At 41.9% G+C, this 23,242-nt stretch overlaps 1 protein-coding gene across 1 annotated transcript; it reads left to right on the forward strand.

Moving 5' to 3' along the window:
* The first annotated feature begins 2,548 nt into the window (after positions 1-2,548).
* LOC310783018 (outer kinetochore KNL1 complex subunit KNL1-like) lies at positions 2,549-17,701 on the forward strand. The gene is made up of 16 exons (XM_083643794.1): positions 2,549-4,659; positions 4,762-4,890; positions 4,972-5,067; positions 5,174-5,289; positions 6,224-6,314; positions 6,454-6,570; positions 6,734-6,821; positions 9,584-9,649; positions 9,728-9,767; positions 9,882-9,986; positions 11,925-12,025; positions 13,558-13,623; positions 14,409-14,518; positions 14,635-14,756; positions 14,869-14,994; positions 16,872-17,701. Exons 1-16 carry the CDS (start codon positions 2,590-2,592, stop codon positions 16,966-16,968), a joined length of 3,540 nt encoding a protein of 1,179 aa, XP_083499920.1. The 5' UTR covers positions 2,549-2,589; the 3' UTR covers positions 16,969-17,701.
* The last annotated feature ends 5,541 nt before the right edge of the window (positions 17,702-23,242 follow it).

Below are 23,242 nucleotides of genomic sequence, written 5' to 3' on the forward strand. Positions count from 1 at the left end.
CCTCCTGTGGTGACCAAAGTGGTGCCCCCTGCTACACCATCCCCTCAGACACCTGTCGATATGAACGACTTCCTGGCTCAGCTTCAAACGCAGAGGCCTGCCGTGGACAAGGAGAATGAGGCTCCAGCTTTTGTGCCAACTATGATGGAAAAGCCACGAAACAAAACCAGGAACAAAAGTGAATCCTCTAATAGAAGTGTAGTCTATCCAGAAGATGATGTAAGGACGGAGATCACCGGGGCTCATCCAGACATTGAAGCTGAAGGCCTTCATGCTGTCAATGCTTTGCAGAAGAAAAAGAGTTTGTCTTTCATGACGGCTTCAAACAAGACCACTCAGTCCTTTGAAACAGATTCTGATGACATCGATTTGACAAGTTGTCAAACTGGGATAATTGAAGCAAAACATCTCTGCGCTATAAAGTCCTCGGTGAGCGTTGGCAGTGGAGGACCAGTCAGATTGTCAAAAGATGACGGTAGCATGGGTATGATGGGAGGACATCAGAGAGGAGGTACAAAGCACATTGATTATGAATCTGATGACATGGATATAACAAGAGGCCTGGCAGTTGCCATTGATCCTAAAAACCCTGACACAGTCAATCCTCTGACAGCGTGCCGGGGAATAGATAATAATAATAAGCCTTTGGATTGCCTCTTCCCACAAATGGATGATGAAAAGAGGACATTGAGAACAGAAGCTGGTTCTGATGACGTGGACTTGACGGGTTTCTTGAAGAATCCTTGCAGTTTTGGCACTGGAAAACCCGCCAGTATATTGGATTCAAATAAAAAGCAAGAAGGTAAAGAAGTTACAAAGCACATTGATTGTGAATCTGATGATATGGAGATAACAAGAAATCTGACAGATGCCATCGATGCAAAATGCCTCCATGCAGTCAAACCTACGCAGAACCAAAAGCGAAAAAGTCTGGCACCTTCCAATAAAGCCAGTAACACCTTAGCGAATGAGTGTGACATGGGCATGACTACAGCTTTGCCGGTATCCATTGATATTTCACAGTCAGATGGCTCCAGAATGTCAGATAAAACTTTGGTTAGCCTTTTCCCAAAAATGGATGATGAAAAGAGGACATCGGGAACAGAAGCTGATTGTGATGGCATAACAAGTTTCTTGAAGAATCTTGGCACTGGAAGACCAGTCAGTATATTGGATTCGAATAAAAAACAAGAACGTAAAGAAGTTACAAAGTACCATAGTTGTGAATCTGATACGGAAATAAGAAGAACGCAGAGCAACAAGCGAATGAGTCTGGCCTTCATGACAGCTTCCACTAAAGCCAGTAATACCACAGAGAGCGATTGTGCCATGGACATGACTCAAGCGTTGACTGCATCTATTGGCCATATTTCACAGTCAGATCGCTCAAATGTATCGGAGAAGCCATTGAAAAGCCTCTTACCCAAAACTGATAATGAATTGGAGACGTGGAAAGCGCAAGTTGCTGCTGATGACATGGATTTCACAAGCTGCCAAACTAGGGCCATTGTTGGTGCAAAGAAGCTAGATCTTGGAAAGCCCTTACCAAGCTTTGGCACTGTGGGACCTGTCAGCATGCTGAATTCAAATGAACGTTCAGAAGATGACAACGGCATGGATATGACAGCGTGCCGGGGAATAGATAATAATAATAAGCCTTTGGATTGCCTCTTCCCACAAATGGATGATGAAAAGAGGACATTGAGAACAGAAGCTGGTTCTGATGACGTGGACTTGACGGGTTTCTTGAAGAATCCTTGCAGTTTTGGCACTGGAAAACCCGCCAGTATATTGGATTCAAATAAAAAGCAAGAAGGTAAAGAAGTTACAAAGCACATTGATTGTGAATCTGATGATATGGAGATAACAAGAAATCTGACAGATGCCATCGATGCAAAATGCCTCCATGCAGTCAAACCTACGCAGAACCAAAAGCGAAAAAGTCTGGCACCTTCCAATAAAGCCAGTAACACCTTAGCGAATGAGTGTGACATGGGCATGACTACATCTTTGCCGGTATCCATTGATATTTCACAGTCAGATGGCTCCAGAATGTCAGATAAAACTTTGGTTAGCCTTTTCCCAAAAATGGATGATGAAAAGAGGACATCGGGAACAGAAGCTGATTGTGATGGCATAACAAGTTTCTTGAAGAATCTTGGCACTGGAAGACCAGTCAGTATATTGGATTTGAATAAAAAACAAGAACGTAAAGAAGTTACAAAGTACCATAGTTGTGAATCTGATACGGAAATAAGAAGAACGCAGAGCAACAAGCGAATGAGTCTGGCCTTCATGGCAGCTTCCACTAAAGCCAGTAATACCACAGAGAGCGATTGTGCCATGGACATGACTCAAGCGTTGACTGCATCTATTGGCCATATTTCACAGTCAGATCGCTCAAATGTATCAGAGAAGCCATTGAAAAGCCTCTTACCCAAAACTGATAATGAATTGGAGACGTGGAAAGCGCAAGTTGCTGCTGATGACATGGATTTCACAAGCTGCCAAACTAAGGCCATTGTTGGTGCAAAGAAGCTAGATCTTGGAAAGCCCTTACCAAGCTTTGGCACTGTGGGACCTGTCGGCATGCTGAATTCAAATGAACGTTCAGAAGATGACAACAGCATGGATATGACAGCGTGCCAGGGACTAGATTTCAAGCACCTTGATTGTGAATCTGAGAAGGAAATGACGAGAAATCGGACAGTTGCCATTGATGCCAAAAGCCTCCATGCAGTCAAACCTAAGCAGAACAAGCGAAAGAGTCTGGCCTTCATGAGCGCCTCCACTAAAGCCAGCGATCCCTCCGAGAATGAGAGCGGCATGGACATGACTAGAGCTTTGACGGCATGTATTGATCACATTTCAAAGTCGAATGGCCCAAGAAAGTCAGACAAGGTTAACCCGTTGCCCAGTATAGACTGTGGAATGGTGACATCAAACATACCCGAAGCTGATGGCATGGAGCTTACAAGGTGCCTAACGAGGGTAATTGAGAGAAAAAATCTTGATCTAATGCCCTCATTAAGCGGTGGCAATGGAGGGTCAGTTGTCGAAGTGAATTTAAATAGCAAACGTCTTGCAGAGGGCAACGGCAGTATGGAAATTAACAAAGCTTTCACTCCACCCATTTTAGTGAAACCATCCCAGAATGTTCTCTATATGGATGAGACCATGGCCAAGGTACCCACAGCTACAAGGACTAATGTTGTAGAAGAAGGTCATCTCTCGGAAAGCGCTTACACAAATGATCAGCTCGCCTGTCACTTGGATGACATGGATTTGACAAGAAGTCGGGTTGTCTCTCTTGATTCTGAAATCACAGGAACAGGGAAGCAGGTCTTCTTCAAAGAAAGGGAAAGTGTTTCATCTTTACATTGGAAAACTGCCGTTTCAAGAGAGATGATTCCTTCCTCTGATCAAAGTACACACATGGATGTGAATTTTGACATCGGGATCAAAGGCCTCAATGATAAGCTGCCTGAAACACCTGATCCCGCTGAGTTAGAAATGACAAGTCAGGTTCAACCCAAATCCATCTGCATTGCAGATGATAGTTTGAAGAAAACGGAACATCTGGGCAACCTCCCACAGTCAAGTGCACCCTTTGAGGACCACCCAGAGACATTACACGCTCAAGAACATGTTCTAGACGCACATATTGTAGATGGGCTGCATCGCATTCCCGATGAGTGTTTCCACCTGGGAGACATGGAAATGACAAGTGTGTGGCCTACGAGTGGGTCATCAGAAGACCACGAAAGGAACGTGACCAAAGTCAACACAGTGAATATTGAACGGTTGAATGTAGTGACGTCCTTACCAGTTACCGAGTGTCAGCTTAACAACCAGACAAACCTTCCAGATTCTCTTGACTTTAAGGAAATTGAGAGCAGAAAAGACCCCGAACCAAGCCATGGAAATAGTTCTTCATCACAGAGGTTGGAAAGCTCGCCCGATAATAGTCCTGCCATTCACCACTTTGAGAAGTTCTCCTCAAAGGATGCTCAGACCAGACGAAGGCGTTTGGCTGATTTCCAGGCAAAACTAAAGCGGTTAAGCCAGGGGATTAATGAGCCCACTGACGACATTGGCATGGACAGCCGCACGGCACCTTTGCCTCAAGTGGAGAAGGCAGTGGACAACACCTCCCTGTCTGCTGTGAAACGTGATCTTCAAGTGGGATTGGCAAACAAAGATAATGCACAAACTGAAACTTTGACTCAAGGCGAACAGCCCTCTATAACGGCTCCTCTCAACTTGAAGCTCAAACGCCTTACTTCAAGACTGTCAGTGGGGAGCTTTATGCCCAAGCTCCCACGAAGAAGTCAACCTGTTGAACCAAACAAGGTGGAATCAAGTCATGTGAATTCTGTGGGAGAGCAATGGATTAACGATGAAGTTCTTCTTGACAGTGATGTTGAATCTAGTGATGATTTGTCGGAAACCCTGGACCAACAGACTCCTCCGAGACATAGTGAAAAAGAAAGTTCTCCGCAAGAGCTCAACGTTGACGAACCTTTGGAGGACAAGGTATTTTTCGAGTCCATTGCCAATGTTGTCCATCACCAGAAGAGACCTTTACCAGTAGGTCCTGATGAAGATGTGGAGGATGTAAAGAGAAGGAGACCATCCACTGACAACGTTGTTGAAACGGTAGGTCAAATTCGAGTATAGTGATGTTCCAATTTCTTAAAACTATTTTCAGAGATTGTTAATGTGTTCATTCATTTCCTCTCTTGCCTGTTCTCTTGCCAGGGATTACCATCTCACGCTGTTGAGTGTGACAGTAACATTACTGCAGCTCCAAGCAACATTTCACAGGCCATAAATTCCTCCAACAGTAGCGACACAGGCAGAAGCGACTACAGCAATAATATACAGAAGGTAGCCTATATCTTTGACTGTTCTCTAAGATTCATTATGTTCATAGCAGTTATTTCATTGCCTTTTATGCTTTGATTACAGAAACTCCATGACAACATTACAGTGTCGGAGTTCTATAAAGTCTTCCAGTTGGATTTTTTCACCAAAGTTGGTCGGCAGAGTGCCCTACCTTGCAAAGTATGTTCATCTTTATTTACACATATTAATAAAAAACAAAAAAATACCATGCAAAAACAAAATGGTACATCATGTGATTTATTTATTTTATTTCTCATTTTTATAGCTTGCATCAACTTTGGATTGCGGACCAAAGGATTTGCTGAGAGACATACATATCAACCATCCTAAAAAGCGGGTGTATGAGGCAGACCTCCAGAACCTCACACAGAAGGTGGAGAGGTATGTACATTTTTGCTTTTAAAATACATTTCTTGCTAGACGTCATTATAAAGAAAAAAGCTCCTGCACACTGTCTCACCTTTTTAGGAGAAATTTATTGAATAAACGTTTCGGTCACTAGGACCTTCATCAGTATTATGGGCGACATCGCCTTGACTCCATCTATATATACATATAGGGGATGCCCCCATGAACCAATCATCCAATCACAACGAAGGACCTTACCTGGTTGAGCACCTTGAAGTGGTTACATTGAGTGCTCAATCAGGGGAAAATTTGAATATATGTGCACTAGAATTAAAACATAGACAGTGCCCAATACATCACAAGTACATCAACCATAATAGGTATTATAAATAAAAATGTAAATATAAGAAAAATCGAGACAATATAAGAAAAAGTAACATACTTACAGGCTGCATGGCCTAAATAGGCTATATGCTTTCTGTTTTATTTGACCCGTCAGTACCAATCTGGACGGATGGACTAATTTTTAACATAAGCATTTCAATATACACAGAAGCCATATTATAGCATTACATTCAATAAAAGTTCATCATTTAATCCCTTAGGAGACAGCGTCTGAAGTGTAAAAATCCAGTACGCTTCCCTTCTCTTCAAAATCAAGTCATGGTCTCCACCCCTAGGTGGCATTAGAACCTTCTCTATGCCACAGAAACGGAGGGAGGCCACGTCGTGCTTCTTAGTGTTAAAATGTAGTGCAACTGGGGAATCTTTATCTTGGCGTCGGATAGCTAGACGTCATTGACATCCTTGCAATAGAGTTGCTCATTATTTTAGCATTATTCTGTTGACCATTCATGTTGAGACCTCAAAGTTGGCTAGATGGAGATCATTTTTGGAGGTCAGGTAATAAAACTGAAGCTCAAAGAGGACGGTATTACTTTGTCTGTTTCTCTTTCTTTTCCTTCAGGTTGACGGTCCGAATGAAAGATGCAGATAAACCTCTGAAAAGTGTAAATCCAGCTCTTTGGGAAGAGTTGAGAGGCCTTTCAGAGAAAGAGGTATTTAGCACGTTTCCATGGAATGGTCCGGGTCCACACACCCACAGCAGAACGTACAGTGTGTGTGCTTCAGAAATGGGAATAGTTTGATCAATGAGATTTGGCCATTAATTCTCATTGCATGTATTCTCACCCACAGCTGCAATGTGTTGGTGCAAAGTTAAAAGAGAGCTATGACTTCTTCAAGAAGACAAGCAAAGTCCAGTCAGATGAAATGAAGGAGGTGCTGTACACAAGTCTTGTGCAGGCCAATTGGGTAAGAGCCCTGACGCACTGAATTACTATGGCCAATCGGGTAAGACCCCTGACGCATTTAATTACTATAGCCAATCAGGTAAGAGCCCCGACATAATGAATTACTATGTTGGAGACCTTATTTAAGACTTATAATATAATTGTGACATTTTCCATCTTCTCAGGAGGAGAATCTCAAGTTGAGAGGAAAGATTCAAGTGGCTGATGAGATTTTGAAAAGCCTGGATGACTGTATTGGTGAATTGGAAGCCGGTATGTGACGAGGCCCCCCTGCTTATGATACCAGCTATTGTGTGCCATTTGTTTAAAGACCTCCTAAAGTCAGGTTTTAACATGTATATCAAATATGGCTTTTTCCCACCAAAAAAGGATAAATTATCTAATCAATAAAATGACTTCACCTCCTTCTGCCTCATTACAAAATCCAAAGCAACCAATCAGGGTTATCTAGATTTACAGTGGTTCTCAAGTTCGGTACGGGTACCACTGGTGGTACGCGGGACTCCCTCTCATACTTTAACACATTGAGTGCCAAGGATGTCTCTGGACGTCCTAAAAAAATGTAACGAGGAGTGCCAAGGACGTCTGTGGACGTCCTAAAATCATAATTCATATTATTCCATAATTCTGCTGTTTAAGGTCGTACCTAGCCAGTGAGCATGAATCCCTTCAAGGGATCACACGGCGCCACCTTAAACATCGTCACGGGAGCTGCGCCACCCACCTCAGATCCTTTACTTTGTACAGGAGACAGCAGGGAAAGACGTGATCAAAGTGGAAACCGATGCATGCTTCAGCCAGAGCCGTATTGATTGCTCTGTCTGCAGCGGAGCGGACAGTTGGCTCGGCTGCATCCGTGCCCACAACTGAGCTCTTCTGCTTATATCTATCTTCTATCTATCTGTTTCTCCACATGATTCCCTGCCAGAAAGCCAGCACCCGAAGCCGAACGGCCAAGCCCTTTTCGTTCAGTCGCGTTTGGCACTTCCTTGTTGCGCGCTGGGATCTGTCCGGGGCAAAATGACTCTGTGCGTGTGGGGAGGAGCCCGCAGCTCGGGGGTGGAGGGGGGAGGGGGGTGGGGGGAGCAGCCTGCACAGAAACCACACCACGCCACTACATCAGAAAACACCAGCCAGAGTCAGTGAATGTGCTCGAAATTAGAGTGCAAAAAGTATTCATAAAAGTCACTATATCTTGAAAAGTAAAAAAAAACGGCAGAAAACCCTTGAAAGTGCACTTCTTACAGAGGCTGTCATTTCATAATGGAACTGTCTAGAAACAAAATTTCTTCTTTGGAAGAAGCAGGAGTGTTCAATGTTTCATTAGAGTCCAGCCCTCTCAATATAGCCATAATAGAAAAAATTCTATAGCTGTTTTCAACTGAATGGAAGTGAATCTGGCACAGGCTCCAGACAATTTTACTGAAGCGCTGTGGTACTCAATGTGTTAATATGGTGGTCATTTCTGAGGTGGTACTTGGTATAAAGGTTGAGAACCACTGATCTAGAACATAACTAGCCAATCACAGCATACAAACAAGGGGCCATATCTCACGCCCAAGTGCAAGGGAAAGTCTTTGCTGCTTTCTAGTACTTTTAATCACCACTGAGTCGCTGAAACACGTCCTTTGATGTCCTGACTGACCAGTGCTCATTAACCCTTTGATACCTGATGCAGCATTTGTGTGTGTATCCCTTTAAGACCGAGAACCGCGTGACGCGGTTCTCGGTCTTAAAGGGATACACACACAAATGAGGGATATACACGCAAATGCTGCATCAGGTATCAATGGGTTAAAGACAAAAAAGGAGATTTTGAGTGCTAGAAACTAGCAGACTTGCACTTTGGCGTAAGATATATGGCCCAAGGGCTTTAACTGCTGAATACTGAACAGGGATTGACTCCACTATTTGTGATGTCATGAACAGTGTTGGCGGTAACTCATTACAAAAGTAACATATTACATGTAATATATTACTTTTAGCAGTAACTCAGTAATATAACTTATTACTTATAGGATTTCAGTAATATTATACCAGTTTATTTTTATTTTTATCAAAGCACATATTTAAATAAAGATACAATCATTTCCTAATCAAATTGTGTGTTTTATGCAAATAACCACTATAGATGACAATAACAAAGGAAAATAACATTTAGAATTTTGGACGGTTTACACTGACTTCAAGGCGGTTTAAATTATTTTTCACGATTGTTCCGGGGCGGCAATGTCATTTGCTGCTGCCGTTTTGGTAAAAGCAATGCAAAAGTAGTGTAATAAGTAACGAGTTACTCTACACAGACAGTAATATTGTAAAGTAACTTATTACTTTCAAATGATAGTAACTAGTAATGTGTAGTATATTACATTTTGAAAGTAACTTGCCCAACACTGGTCATGAATGATGCTAGTTGACAATGGCCTTTTCAGTGAGCTCAGAGAAACTTTCCACTTTCAGCAGACTTGTGAAAACAGCCTTCAAGTTTCAAACTCTGCACAGACATCATTCTGCACACAGTGAAGCTCAAACATCCAACTGAAGGAACAAGAACACATTTTTACGAGTAACACCCTGGTTCTTCTTCAGGGGGTCTTTAAATGTACGAGTAACACCCTGGTTCTTCTTCAGGTTTTTTTTAAATGTACGAGTAACACCCTGGCTCTTCTTCAGGGTGTCTTTAAATGTACGAGTAACACCCTGGCTCTTCTTCAGGGTGTCTTTAAATGTACGAGTAACACCCTGGCTCTTCTTCAGGGTGTCTTTAAATGTACGAGTAACACCCTGGTTCTTCTTCAGGTTTTTTTTTAATGTACGAGTAACACCCTGGCTCTTCTTCAGGGTGTCTTTAAATGTACGAGTAACACCCTGGCTCTTCTTCAGGGTGTCTTTAAATGTACGAGTAACACCCTGGCTCTTCTTCAGGGTGTCTTTAAATGTACGAGTAACACCCTGGTTCTTCTTCAGGGGGTCTTTAAATGTACGATTAACACCCTGGTTCTTTCCCCCCCTAGAACTCGCTCCAGTTGAAGGCACAGGTTTAGACGACAATCCACTAACTTTGAAATCCACACAGCTAGGTACATTTTGATACCATTTGATGTCTTTGCTTTAAATACTTCCTAAATTCCATAAATTAATGAGTTGTTTTTCAACAGGCTTGGAGAAGGTCACTCAGGTGTTGGCTGATACTGAAAGGTAAGTTGATAATATCATTGGTCCTAACTTCAGACATCCTTTCATGTAAAGTTGAACAGAAATGTACATGAACAAAGTCATTATATGTAAAGTTTCTTGTCATTCTTTCCACAGACAGGTGTCTGAACTGAAGACGCAGAAGGAGGACAATTTGGACAAATCGAAAAAGCTCAGAACTGAAATTCAGGATCTTGAGAGCCACATCGACATGCTGCATTAGTCAGTTCTTTGATTTAATGGATTTTCAAATCTCACAGCGCTATAACCGCATATTAACTGATCTTATATTATCTTATAACCGCATATTAACTGATCTTATATTATCTTATAACCGCATATTAACTGATCTTATATTATCTTATAACCGCATATTAACTGATCTTATATTATCTTATAACCGCATATTAACTGATCTTTTTATTATTGCAAATATTTAAAGCCCCAATCAGTAAGATTTTTGACATTTTTGACAGTAATATAAGAGCTTTTTAGTCACAGGACATGGTAGATTGGCTTGTAATAGGGAGACCCTCGTCTTTATTTATCCCACACCGCCCTCCATTGGCCAGCCCTGGGACTAAGCAAGTTGTCTGCCACGTCCCGTAGCAAGAAAAAAGAAAAAAGAACAGGACGTGCGCATGCGCTGTACAGCGGAAGCGCTGTCTGAATGAATACAAGGAAGTAACTCGATTCGGATTTGCTACGAAAATGATGTTTCACGGGACTATGCATTATTATTTCATCACGTGGTGAGTACCCGATGTCACAACATGTACATAGAGCTTTCTGGCGCTGTGTTTTGTTGACTTTGAACGGCGATATCGTTATCGATACTAATGCACGCAGAGGGCGCAGTAAAAAACTTACTGAATGGGGCTTTAAAAATACGCCTACAAAAGGCCGGGTGCACTGAGTAATGGTATAAAAACGAGCTCATAACATTTACTTACTAAACAAACAAACAAGACTATATTGCATAACAAGACCTCAACCACAGCTGACCACACACGGTTGAAAAACTTTGTGGCTTCCCAGTTGCTGATTCCCTGATGCCGTGCACCTGTGACCCACCTATGTAGAGTAATGTGAGGGTGATTACCTAGGTGCCCATGCCCTCTAGTGTACAGTAGGGCTGGGTCGGTTTGAAAATTTTAAAACCGGTTCGATATTGCCGTCTAAACCGGATCGAACCGGTATACCGATTTTTTTTGTAATTAAATTTTTTTTTTTTTTTTTTTTTTTTTTTTTAAAGCAGGGCTCCCGAGTGTGGCCCATAACTGTCTGTAGTGCAACTTCAGTCCACCTGATAGCGATAATACACCTCTAAGCTGGTATTGTCAACCAGCAATGATACTGAATAAAAAGAAGCAGGACACCTGTGTAACAAACACACCCTGTATTTATTTCTCATAACTATTCAGCTCAACTTTTCTTCTAAACATCAAAATAATAAATGAAATAAGACTGCTGCCTATAGTGCAACTTGAGAAAAGGCTAATAAAAACACAAGCAGTGCAATCAGAATGGATTGGCTTACAGCTGAGCTGCCTTATAAACTTCAAAACTCACAAATTCACACAATATAGGGCCTAGGCATGGGTCGGTTTGAACATTTTGAAACCGGTTCGATATTCCCCAAAAAAACGTATCAAAACGGCTGCAGTTGGTGGCGATAATGCACCTCTAAGCTGGTATGCTGCCAACCAGCACGAACACTGAATACAAATAAGCAGAACCTTTTAACTGTAACAACACACTGTTTTTATTTCTCATAACTATTCAGCTTAACTTTTCTTCAAACATCAACATAATAAACAAAATAAGACTTTTGCCTACTAGTGCAACTTGAGAAGAGGCTAATACGAACAATAGTGCAATCAGAATGGACTGGGGGGAAAAAAAAAAAAAACTTAATTTTTTTTTTTTTTTTTTTTTTTAAGGTTTTTTCGGTTTGCACGTGATCAAACCGGTTTGGGCTCGTATACCGAACCGGTAAAACCGGAAATCGACCCATGCCTAGTGTACAGGTGAATCAACTACAGCAAAGTTGACACCAATATCCATACCACACACATGCACAACATATAGCACACATCAACATTGGCTACATTATCTTATAACTGTATATTAACTGATCTTATATTATCTTCACTTCAGTGTCAACGAATGGAAGGTTGGGGAGAAGATGGACAACTGGGAAGTCTTCACCTTTCTCTATGAGTCCTTGCATCTAAAGTTGGTGTTTGAGGAATGTGCTGGTAAGTTTGTCATCTCATCTCCAGCAAACGGCAAGTCAACACTAAATAACTTGTTAACCTGCGTTCTATGTAGTGATTAGCATTAATCTTGTAATTAATGGACACTCCTTTTTTTTCAAATAAGTTGTGTATCTTTCTAGGCACAGAAAATAGTTGTGCCATTGCTCTCTATGATCTGAAACTTTTAATTAACTGCTTCTGACCACACCTCAATCAGTGATGTCAAGGCAGCAGTTTGTACATTTGTGTACCAGCCAGAGACTGTGCTTCTTTATTGTATTTTAAACAGGGTATCCGCGTCTTGAAAAGTATTAAAAGTTGATAAATAATTTTAGGGGAAATTAAGGCCCTTAAAAAGTATTAAAAAGTCTTAATCACCATTGCAGAGGTATACAATTTTGTAGCTATTGTGCTGATGGTGTTAAATGGGCATATGATATCATCTCATATCCATCACAGACCTCTGGATTGCATCAATATCGTATCGTGGCAGATTTTGTGATATCAGCAAATATCGTATCGTCGTCCAAAGAATCTATATAATATTGTATCGTGATGAAACTTGTGATTTACACCTCTATCGCTGATGTGACGAAAGTGGCGTTGAGGTCTTGAAAAAGTTTTTAAAATGTATTGAATTTAACTTCAGGATTCCTGTATATACGCTGTTAAAGTTAAAGTCGAGCTGAACCCAAAAATGACTTTTCTTTTCTTTTAGTTCAAATACCTGGGTATGCAGTGCACCTATTTAATAGTGTATACAAACAAAATCACAACAATCTAATTTCTTTAGTTTTTCACACTTTTTCACATCAAAAGTTCATTTTTCAATATTTCATTGATAACAGTAATGTACAGTTTGCTGACGTCACCTAGTACTATCAAATTTCTACCCCATTTCAACCAATCATATCACGACATGCAGCTGTCAATCAAATCTTCATTTCAGGATCATTTTCTCTTCCAAATGAAGTTGAAAATGGCGCCTAGTGCCTGTCATCTGGCAGAATTCCTATCCCATAAACTAACTACTAACTTGGCCAATTGTTAGAAACATGAACAAAAACAAAAACTATAATCTCTAAGAATGCAAAGAAATGTAACTGGCTCGTTAAAATGCACATTCCAGGGATATCGTATCGTTATAGCAGCGATAATGGCGCGCGCATCCGAGAGCTTGGTTGTCAGGGGTTGCACCTCGGAGATTCCAGGCCGACGTGCTGCACTCTCCGCTCGGCAACACGAAGGCGGGTCGCTGAGCTCCACTCCTCCCGTCAAAAGGCTCTTCCCGAGGGGAGCGCCACAACACACTGAATCCCACTCGATTTGGAGGCGGAACGCGCCAGGATTGGCCAAAGCCCAATCCAGTCCCCAGAATTGTCAAATAAAATCCTCGACATGATACTATGACCCGCCTCTCAACCTGTCATCTTAGACAAACTATGTTTTCAGTCTGAAACGGACTCATTATGCACGTGACGAACAGGTTCAGTTCGACTTTAAGTCCAAATAACTTTTCTCTGTTTTTTAAGGAAATGATGCTGCTGATGCGTCTGAACAGAAGATATCAGACATCACTTTCAGACTTGACCTCAATGGTGAGAAGAAGAAAACACAAAAGTACCATTTTATGTCCATGGCATTGTGCCAGATACATTCTCATCTTGTGGCTTTTCTGGCTTCCATGTGCTCAAGTGTATTTTGTGTGTTGGGATGTGTAGGTTCAAAATCTGACTCATCTCTGTTTCTCCTCCAAACCTGACAAAAACATCTGTTAATGTTAATCATGTTTATACCCAGGGGCATTTTAATATCTGATATTGTTTATACCAGGTGCATTTTAATATCTGGTATTGTTTATACCAGGTCCATTTTCATATGGGATGCAAATGTAAGGCAGCCAAATCGTATCTCAACACAGTGTGGATACATGCCAGGTGTAGCAGGCCTCTGTCTTTAGTGGGAATATGAAAATGTATAAAAACTTGAGAAGGGAGAGAATCAGGGTGGGAATTACATGGAGGCCATGGCTGCCGTTGCCCCTCCCTCTGGCCGTGATGCCCTGAGATCCCTAAGGCCACCTTGGCTGTGCCCTGCTAGCAGCCTGCTACTGTCAGTTGCTTTAAAAGCACCATGTGGCCTCAGTTTAATGTAGCTGCCCTATGCAAAGGATGTGTAAGTGGCTCATTTTAACACACATTTCAGAAAAATCTCTCTTCACGATGTCAAGCCTTTATTGTGCCCTGGCATGTGGCCTAAAAAAAAACTACAACGCTGAAGGCCAGATGGCCTTGTCCCTAAAATGACAAAATTCCCACCCTGCAGAGAATCTTATTTTAGTTTGTGAAAAATAACCTTATCAGAGCATTTTGTTTTTAAATAGATGACAAGCCACCGACCCACTGCCACCTTGTCCACAAACTGCTGTCCCAGTACATCGAGGGACAACCCGCTTGGGTGGAGAAATATCCAACGAGGAAATGTGTTCCAAAGGTACACACGTCGGGGGGGAAATAATAGAAGTTCACAGCAGGAGGCCACTTCTCCTAAACATGGGGACAATGTACCAAAGCGTTGCATTGAGCTGTTGTCTCTCCTGTTGTGTCCAGCTACTGCATGACGTGGGCCTGGTGGTGAGTCGCTGTCGTCAGCTGGGAGACGAGTTGCGCCAGCTGAAGCTGTGCGGCACTATGAAGCTGGCTATCCTGGACCTCAGCTATGTGGACACACAGTGAGACTGGTTCCTCACAAGATTTAGCTGCTGTGATCATACACAGCAGGTGACATTATCAAGTTTGGAAAAACCCAGCCACATTATATAATATCCTCTTGTCCTCCTGTAGAATCCACATCGTCTTCAACAGTCTCAAGGCATTGCGCACGTTTGAGTTTTCCGTGGCCTTCACTTGGACCTACCCCAGCTGTGTGCTTCAAGTGGAGAACTTCAACGATCGTAACGGAAACACAACGTAAGTATTAGGGATGCACGATATATCACCAATCATATCGGTATCGGCAGATGTTAGTCATTTTTTTACATATCGGCATCGGTCCGATGTTGCAATGTTAATATCGGTTATCGGTATCAGCCAAAAGTTTCCCATTGAGAGGAAACAATGTGATAAACCTATGATTTATGGGCTTTTCCAAATGTTTTGGAAATAAAGAAATGCATACCTTTTTTCAAATTCAGTGTTTACATGTGTTTTTCAGTATTATTATTTTTTAATTATCATAGAAATGTGTTTTTATACAGAATGCTTAATACTGTAGGACTAGATGTTACAATCCCTGATGAAATCAGCACAACACTTGAGAGATGTCTTCTTGAGTAGGGTTGGAGATGTTCTCTTTGGTGGAGTTGGAACTGGCGATGACCACTAGGAGCCACCAGCACAACACATCGTCAGATCATATCGACATCTGTAAATATCGGTTATCGGCCATACCAGCAATGTTAATAGATTATAGCCCTTAGAGTACCAGTCAAAAGTTGAAATATGTTATATATCCTTTAAGAAAAGGAGCATTGTAATTTATTTTAACATGATCACATGTTGTTAAGCAGACATTCTACACCAGTGATACTCAACTGGCGGCCCGCGATGGAATTGCAAAACATTTTTTTTACAGTGCACCTGAACGCAACATGCAAGATACCCGCTGAATAAGTGTCCAAATGTTCATGTCATTCTGGCCAATACTCCACTTCTGTTATAGCATTTCAGTCTGGAATATGGAATATCTTTCAATAATCTATGATTTAGCTGCTAAATTGTCAAACACCGCCGTCTGCTCGCTACCCAGGCACTTATGTATGTACTTATCCTAAGTAACTATCCGGTGTGCACAACATTGTCAGACTAAACTCCGGCTGACACCCCAAAAACCTACAATCCGCAACAGAAAAATGTATATTGATTGTTTATTAACTGGCCCCTGGCCTTTTATCATTTCACGAAAGTGGCCCCCGGGCAAAGCAAGTTGAGTATCCCTGTTCTACACTGTGTTCAGACTCAAGAGAAAATGATGAAGCAGCTGCGTTGATGCTGAAAACCAGTGGAGGCCTATTTTTTCCCCCACACAGTAAATTGATTTTGATCAAGAATCGATAAAGAATCGAACCGATAAGCAGAACCGATGAAGGCATTAGTATCAATGAAAACTTATCAATTCCCCTCTCGCTTGTGTGACATCTGCTGTACTGCCTGGTGGACAAGCACACTCGTTTCCTTGGTGCAGGACTCTTTAGTGCAGGACTCCTGGTCCCTGGTGCAGGACTCCTGGTCCCTGGTGCAGGACTCTTTAGTGCAGGACTCCTGGTCCCTGGTGCAGGACTCCTTAGTGCAGGACTCCTGGTCCCTGGTGCAGGACTCCTGGTCCCTGGTGCAGGACTCTTTAGTGCAGGACTCCTGGTCCCTGGTGCAGGACTCCTTAGTGCAGGACTCCTGGTCCCTGGTGCAGGACTCCTTAGTGCAGGACTCCTGGTCCCTGGTGCAGGACTCCTGGTCCCTGGTGCAGGACTCCTGGTCCCTGGTGCAGGACTCCTGGTCCCTGGTGCAGGACTCTTTAGTGCAGGACTCCTGGTCCCTGGTGCAGGACTCCTTAGTGCAGGACTCCTGGTCCCTGGTGCAGGACTCCTTAGTGCAGGACTCCTGGTCCCTGGTGCAGGACTCCTGGTCCCTGGTGCAGGACTCCTTGGTGCAGGACTCCTGGTCCCTGGTGCAGGACTCCTTAGTGCAGGACTCCTGGTCCCTGGTGCAGGACTCCTTGGGCCCAGTGCCGAAACAGAACCTGCCACAATTTGGATGTGACTTAATGCTAGATAATGTTCATGTGTTTACAGGATCCAGCAGATTGAGGAAGTCTTTTCAGCGGTCACTCCAGCCAGAAAGTACTTCACCACCATTGTTGAGAGGATCCACAAAGTTCTGCTTGTCTGAGATGGTCCTCAAGCTACTCCTTTTGGGGTGATCGTTATGTTCCTACTATTACTTTGTTATTGTTTCTTCTTCATCTTGTTGAGTTGAGTTGAGTTTGAACGTTATTGTCCCGCAATGGGTTCAGCTATATTTAGAATTGGGAGAGACCATAGAACATTTCACTCCGACCAAAACTCTAAAAAAACTACATCGAAAGAATATTTTCTTTAAATCTGCAATTCTTTTACGTTTTGGTCCAATTGAAATGTTATGTGGTCTCTCCCGTTTCTAAATATAGCTAAACCGTTTGGTTTGAACAAGTAAAACAGGCGGTCACTTTGCTTCTCTATACTAGGACATGAATTAAGCGGGAAGGTGTAACATGCAACGAGCTGAATCCTGATGCTCAGGTTGTGAATGTCTCTGTCCCCATCTTGTCTTGTTCGGTCAACTGTCTTAATTTGTAAAACGCACTGTATGTCATGTTTTTTTATCACAGTTGTAAACGTGCCTAAAGACAAATCTTGTGAACTTTATTGTCCCTCAATGGGAACCTTGAGGGACAATAAAGTTCACAAGAGGTTAGAATAAAAGATTAAAAATAATAAGAAAACATTCTAAAACTTATAAAACAAAACAAAGCTACAGCGACCCCAGAGCCTATTCCTAGCTTAAGGAATGCTGCCCCCCTGAGGAAGGGCAGGTTGTTGGTTGTTTGTTTATTAAGGCTTCTGCTGGCTTTTGTCCTGTTCTAAATTTGAAATAAAAGCATTGTTCCTAATCTTTTGTCATTTCCCTTTGCAGACATTTTCTCATTTTAGCGTTTTAAATATGTTTTATAACACATTAATAGCAATAACTACATATCACTAATCCGCACTCATTCAATTATGTCAGATTTCATAAGGTGTTCATGCAATAAGTCTTATAGCAGTGGAACAGTATTGCTTTATGAGCAAGGATTTCAAAATAAGAGTCCTGCTTGTACTCTAATGTTATGAGAGTGTTTCACATGTTAAATCTGTCCTTCGTGATAATGAACATCCACTTAGTCTTGGCCTGGAGTGTGATTTGTTGACTTGTGCACTGACAATGGGTTTAGGGCTGCATTATCAATGATGAATGGATAATCAGGATCCAATATAGATGGAGCAGTTTAGCCAACACAATTGAACAAATCCACAATCCTTATAGCCTTTGTTCAGGTTAATATGACCTTAATTTAGACTTGCATGATGTTTTTATCATTTTCCAAACTTCTTTTACATGAAAGTTTTTTGTGTTATTTGTATTTATCTGATATGAGACTCACTGGCTGAGATGAATTGTCACGCATTGTTCTAGTTCTAAATTGCCGGCCCGTTCTCATCTACATGTGCAATTAATGAAAGCATTGCATTGCAGTGTAGGCCCTAAGATGCATTTTCATCTTCACTCTACCGCTGTTGATCTCTGAGCTTGTGTGGGCTCTAGAGGGCGCTATAGTCCTGTATAATAATATGCTTCATTCAGTCATCACTTGCTGGGTATTTGAGTCTTCATGGTAACAATACACCTCTTAAGTGAATGACAGGCAGTTTCCTACATGCCCTCATATGTATATTTTTTGGGACCAATTCCACTTTGTCCATTAGTGGTATAACCTCACTACAATTCTGCCTATATATTATGCATATTTCTCCTCTTACAAAAAATGCACAAAACATAAACATTTCTAGACATAGATTAATTTGATTTCAATGACTTGCTGTAGCCAGTCAAGAGAAGAGAGATACATTGTAACTATGACAGAGGCTCAATCTTCTACTGAGTCAGGGAAGAAGAACAGCCTTTCGGTTGAACACTGCATGTTTTGATCAAACTATTAACCTACTATATTACTTGGCTGGGGGGGAAAAAAAGGGGAGACCAGATGAACATTTGCTTTGCGTGGCCTTGACGGCGTCCTCACTGGCCATTTGCTCCGGCCGAGACATGACTGGCGTGGACAGTGTCCCGGGGTCGTCCGAAAGGTCAAACAGCCAGAGACGGGGCTGCTGGGCGGAGGGGGGTTGGGGAGGGGGGAACAGTGCCGAGGACCGTCCACTCCTGAACCCCCCCCCCCCCACACACACAGGTCAAAGGTCAAAATGGACTTTCCACACCGTCACCCTCGAGTGAGCTGTCGGGGAGGACGAGTTCCTCCATCCCTCCCCCAGGAACAACAGCTCCTGTCACACCCCACAGAGGGCCTCCGAGCAGAGGGGACGTTTGGCTCCCCTGACCTCAGAGCCGGCCGGGGGTCAACTCCATCTCATGTCAATCGATCCACCGTGGGATTTCTCATCGGTTACACTTGTGAAATTGAGATGAGCTCATTGGAAGGCCATTACATTGTGACATTCCACTTTCTTGTCCGCTTCAATGATTTTTAAAGCTCATAATTCTCTGCGATTGTTTTTCACAATGCATGTCCTTGTATGCCGCTGAGTGACTGCTGGCACATGCAGCTGAATTGTTTGCTGTATTTCCTTTGTGATTTGTATCAATGTGTTTTGTTCTCACGTCTTGTGAAAAAGAGTTCTCAATCCCATTGAGACTGCCCGATTAAATAAAGGAGAAGTTCAAGAAGAATTCAGTTGGTTTTGGATTCTTCAGTCTTCTTAGCTTGCTTTTTAGATACTCTGTAAAGTGCGGAGTGCGTCTAGTAGCTGGTGGGATTGTGCAACACCTGATTCTTCCTCGGTCAGAAGGAATACACTCCAGAGATGAACGTCAACGAATGGGTTTATTGTCCAACGCCCAGGTTAACCAGCATCCTTTAGATGAGCTTGCTTACATGAGGATGCGTGGTTGTGAATATATTAATGTGTGGTTTCTGCAATAACAAGATAAAATAACAAAATATTAGCAGAATGTACAAATCCACATATAAGCTACAGGTAAACTGGCTACATGCTCATTAACATAAAATGTACCAATTCAACATTTAAGATGGAGCATACAGAAATAATAATATGGAAATTAACTGCAATACCCGAAACTCCACAAAATGGCGCTTCATTACAAGCAACATAACAGTGTCCATTGACTTTCCATTGAGCCCAGTACAGCCTGCTGGTCATTTACAATTATTAACCCAATGCCTTGCATTACAAAGTTGCACTCAACAGAAATGGCATGAAATTTAACAGTAGGCTATCCCCATCCCAATGCTCCCTACAAGAGCTGCTAGCATTAGCTTAATGATTAGCGTTAGCTTGAGGGTAGGACCATATTCACCCAATTGGTGAACATTAGCTGACAGCATTCGACAGTTTAATGATATAACTACTAAACCCAACATAAACAGGATGCAAAATACAGTCCAACATGACTCACATGCTTATAGACCAGGGGTGGGCAACTATTTTTTATGGGGGGCCACATGAGAAACCCAGATTGTTGCCGGGGGCCGAACAAATATTGTCATGCCGTAACCCATGGATGGGCAACTTTGATGATAGAGAGGGCCACAAAAAAATGTCCTCGCTACCAGTTTTTGCTGAGGGCCGAACGCCGCCAGCGCGAAAAATTTTGGGCATTTGAAGCCAGGTTTAGAGGAATAACTCATTTTAAATGAACAGTTGTGATATCATTATTCAGTCTTAACCACCAATATTTGATGCTTTTCTCACTCACTCCTATGTCACCACCTGCTCTCCCTGCAGGGCTTGAAATTAACTTTTTTCACCACCTGCCAATATGGCTGCTAGATTTTAAAGTTACCAGCCAATTAGAATTTCCACTAGCCAAAATGTTTTTCTTGAAATAAACCAGAATATGAGTGGGTTAATTTTTTTTTTTTTTTTTTTTTTTTTTATTTACAGTTTTTCTTTTATTACATACAGACCACAAAACAATAAACAAAAACGTGCAACATGCACATACAAGGGAGAGGGAAGTGAAGGTGAGAAAACAAAAATAACCAACAACAACAAAACATCCCCCACAACAGCAATGCAACACAGAGGCAAGCAATCGTTTGTATTGTTAAGTATTACAGTATAGAATGTTATGGCAAACAACGATGCCGGTGTCAACAGGGATCCGGATAGAGTGGGCAGCATCCACAATGAATAAAGAAAAGAAAACATCCACTTTATGTTGTATAGGAAACTATCTAGGCTGTAAGGCTAGCGATTGATAGGCTAAAGAGTTTCTCACCAAGTCCCACAGCTCAGTAGGACCGATATCAAGGTCCCCCAGCCTCCCGGTAACTCTTTCCATACTTAACAGGTCTAAAAAACCACTCACCCAGTCCTCAATTAAAAAGCATCTGGGTTTGCGGAACTTCCAATTTAATAAAATTATTCTCTTAGTGGCCAGAAAGGCCAGACCAACGATCCTCTGTACATGCTTGCTTTGTGTTTGTGTGACCCTAGTTCCTAGCAGACATTCAACAGGGCCAGCAGTAACGTTTACATTCAACAGTCTTGAGAGTGTGTCAATAACCTCTTCCCAAAATATTTTTACTGCTGGGCAGTGCCACAGCATATGAAATAAAGTACCAACTTCTCCACAATGCCAGCATTGATCTGAGGAGTTGGGGTCCATTTTCTTAATTATTGAGGGGGTTATATATGCCCTATGTAAAATTTTAAACTGGAGTATTCTGTATCGGACTGCATTAGCTATAGTTATTGAATCTCTCCATATTAAGTCCCATTCTACAGGGTCTATTGACACACCTAAATTCTGTTCCCATCGAGTTTGAGTCAATACCAGACAATCAGTAGGGGAATGGGTCAGCAGCCTATACAGGCCTGAAACCGTTCCTCTATTAGAAGCAAGCACTCTCATTTTCATGTCTACTGCTAAGTTACAGCCAATAAATACATCTGTGTATTTAGAGAAAATAGATTTCAACTGTACATATTGCAAAAAAGCATGATCGTTTAGGTTATATTTCTCTTTTATTTCTATAAACGGTATAATTTTCCCATTTTTTATAATTTGTGAAGTTTCTATGATGTTATGATGCTGCCACACCAGATTGTTCACCGGGTTTCCTCCTGCCTTAAAAAGTGGGTTCTTCCAAATTGGACATGAAGCTAACGAAACCCCTTTGATACCAAGCCTTTTATAAACAATTTTAGCAATGTCACATGAAAAATTAATGATAGCGTTATCTAACTTTAAGGGAGGGTGAGGATGATACCACAATGATGATAAGGAAGTTAGTTTGTTGTTCTCCCTGACTATGCATTCCTCAAGCCAGTCCCAGCTACCCTTGCACCTAGCCTGCTTATAGCCCCAGGTCAAAGGGTATCTGGCGTTGTATGCCAAGTAATACAGGTAAATATCTGGAACCCCCAAACCACCTTTACCTCTTGGCAATGATAGCTTTTTATGACTGATCCTGGGTTTCTTTTCCTTCCATAAAAAGGAAGAAAAAAGCTTATTTATGTCATTAAACCAGGATTTTGGGATATAGGAGGGCACAGCAGAGATTAAAAAAGTTATTCTAGGAAGAATGTTCATCTTTAGAACCTCCGCTCTACCCCAAAGGGATAGAGGAAGAATTGACCACCTCTTAATGTCGTCCTTAATAGAACGCAATAGAGGTGGAGCATTCAGATCGAGAATCTTGTTAATAGGGTTTTTAATCAATATTCCCAAGTATTTCATCCCTTCTGGTTTCCAGATAAAGGGGGCTGTGCCGAGGTCTGAGTTAAATGTTCGGCAATTAAGTGGTATAGCTTCACTTTTAGACCAATTTATCCTATATCCTGAGAATTGACTGAATGTTTGGATAGTTTCTAGGACCTGGGGTATAGAATGTGCAGGCTCGGACAGAGTTAGCAGGATATCATCTGCGTACATGTTAAGCTTAAAATCATGATCCTCCACTGAAACACCTGTAATGTCCTTGTTCCTTCGGATGGCGCATGCCAACGGTTCTAAGGCTAACACGAACAACAATGGGGACAAAGGACAACCTTGTCTCGTAGACCGATACAGTTGGAAAGGAACTGAAATTAAACCGTTAGTCTTAACTGATGAAACAGGCTCATGATACATTGCTTTTATCCATTGCATACATTTTGGACCAAAACCAAATCTAGAAAGTGTGTAAAACAAAAAAGGCCATTCTACTCGGTCAAATGCTTTCTCTGCATCCAGTGATATTGCTACCACTGGATGAAGAGAAGAGCTAGCTTTAAGCATTATCTGTAACAGTCTCCTCATATTGTTAGAGGAAAGCCTTCCTGGGATAAATCCCACTTGGTCTAAATGGACCATTCCACTCCAGAGATGAACGTCAACGAATGGG

The sequence above is a fragment of the Poromitra crassiceps genome (genome assembly GCF_964638095.1).
Source record: "Poromitra crassiceps genome assembly, chromosome: 9".
In the NCBI taxonomy this organism is placed as follows: Eukaryota; Metazoa; Chordata; class Actinopteri; order Beryciformes; family Melamphaidae; genus Poromitra; species Poromitra crassiceps.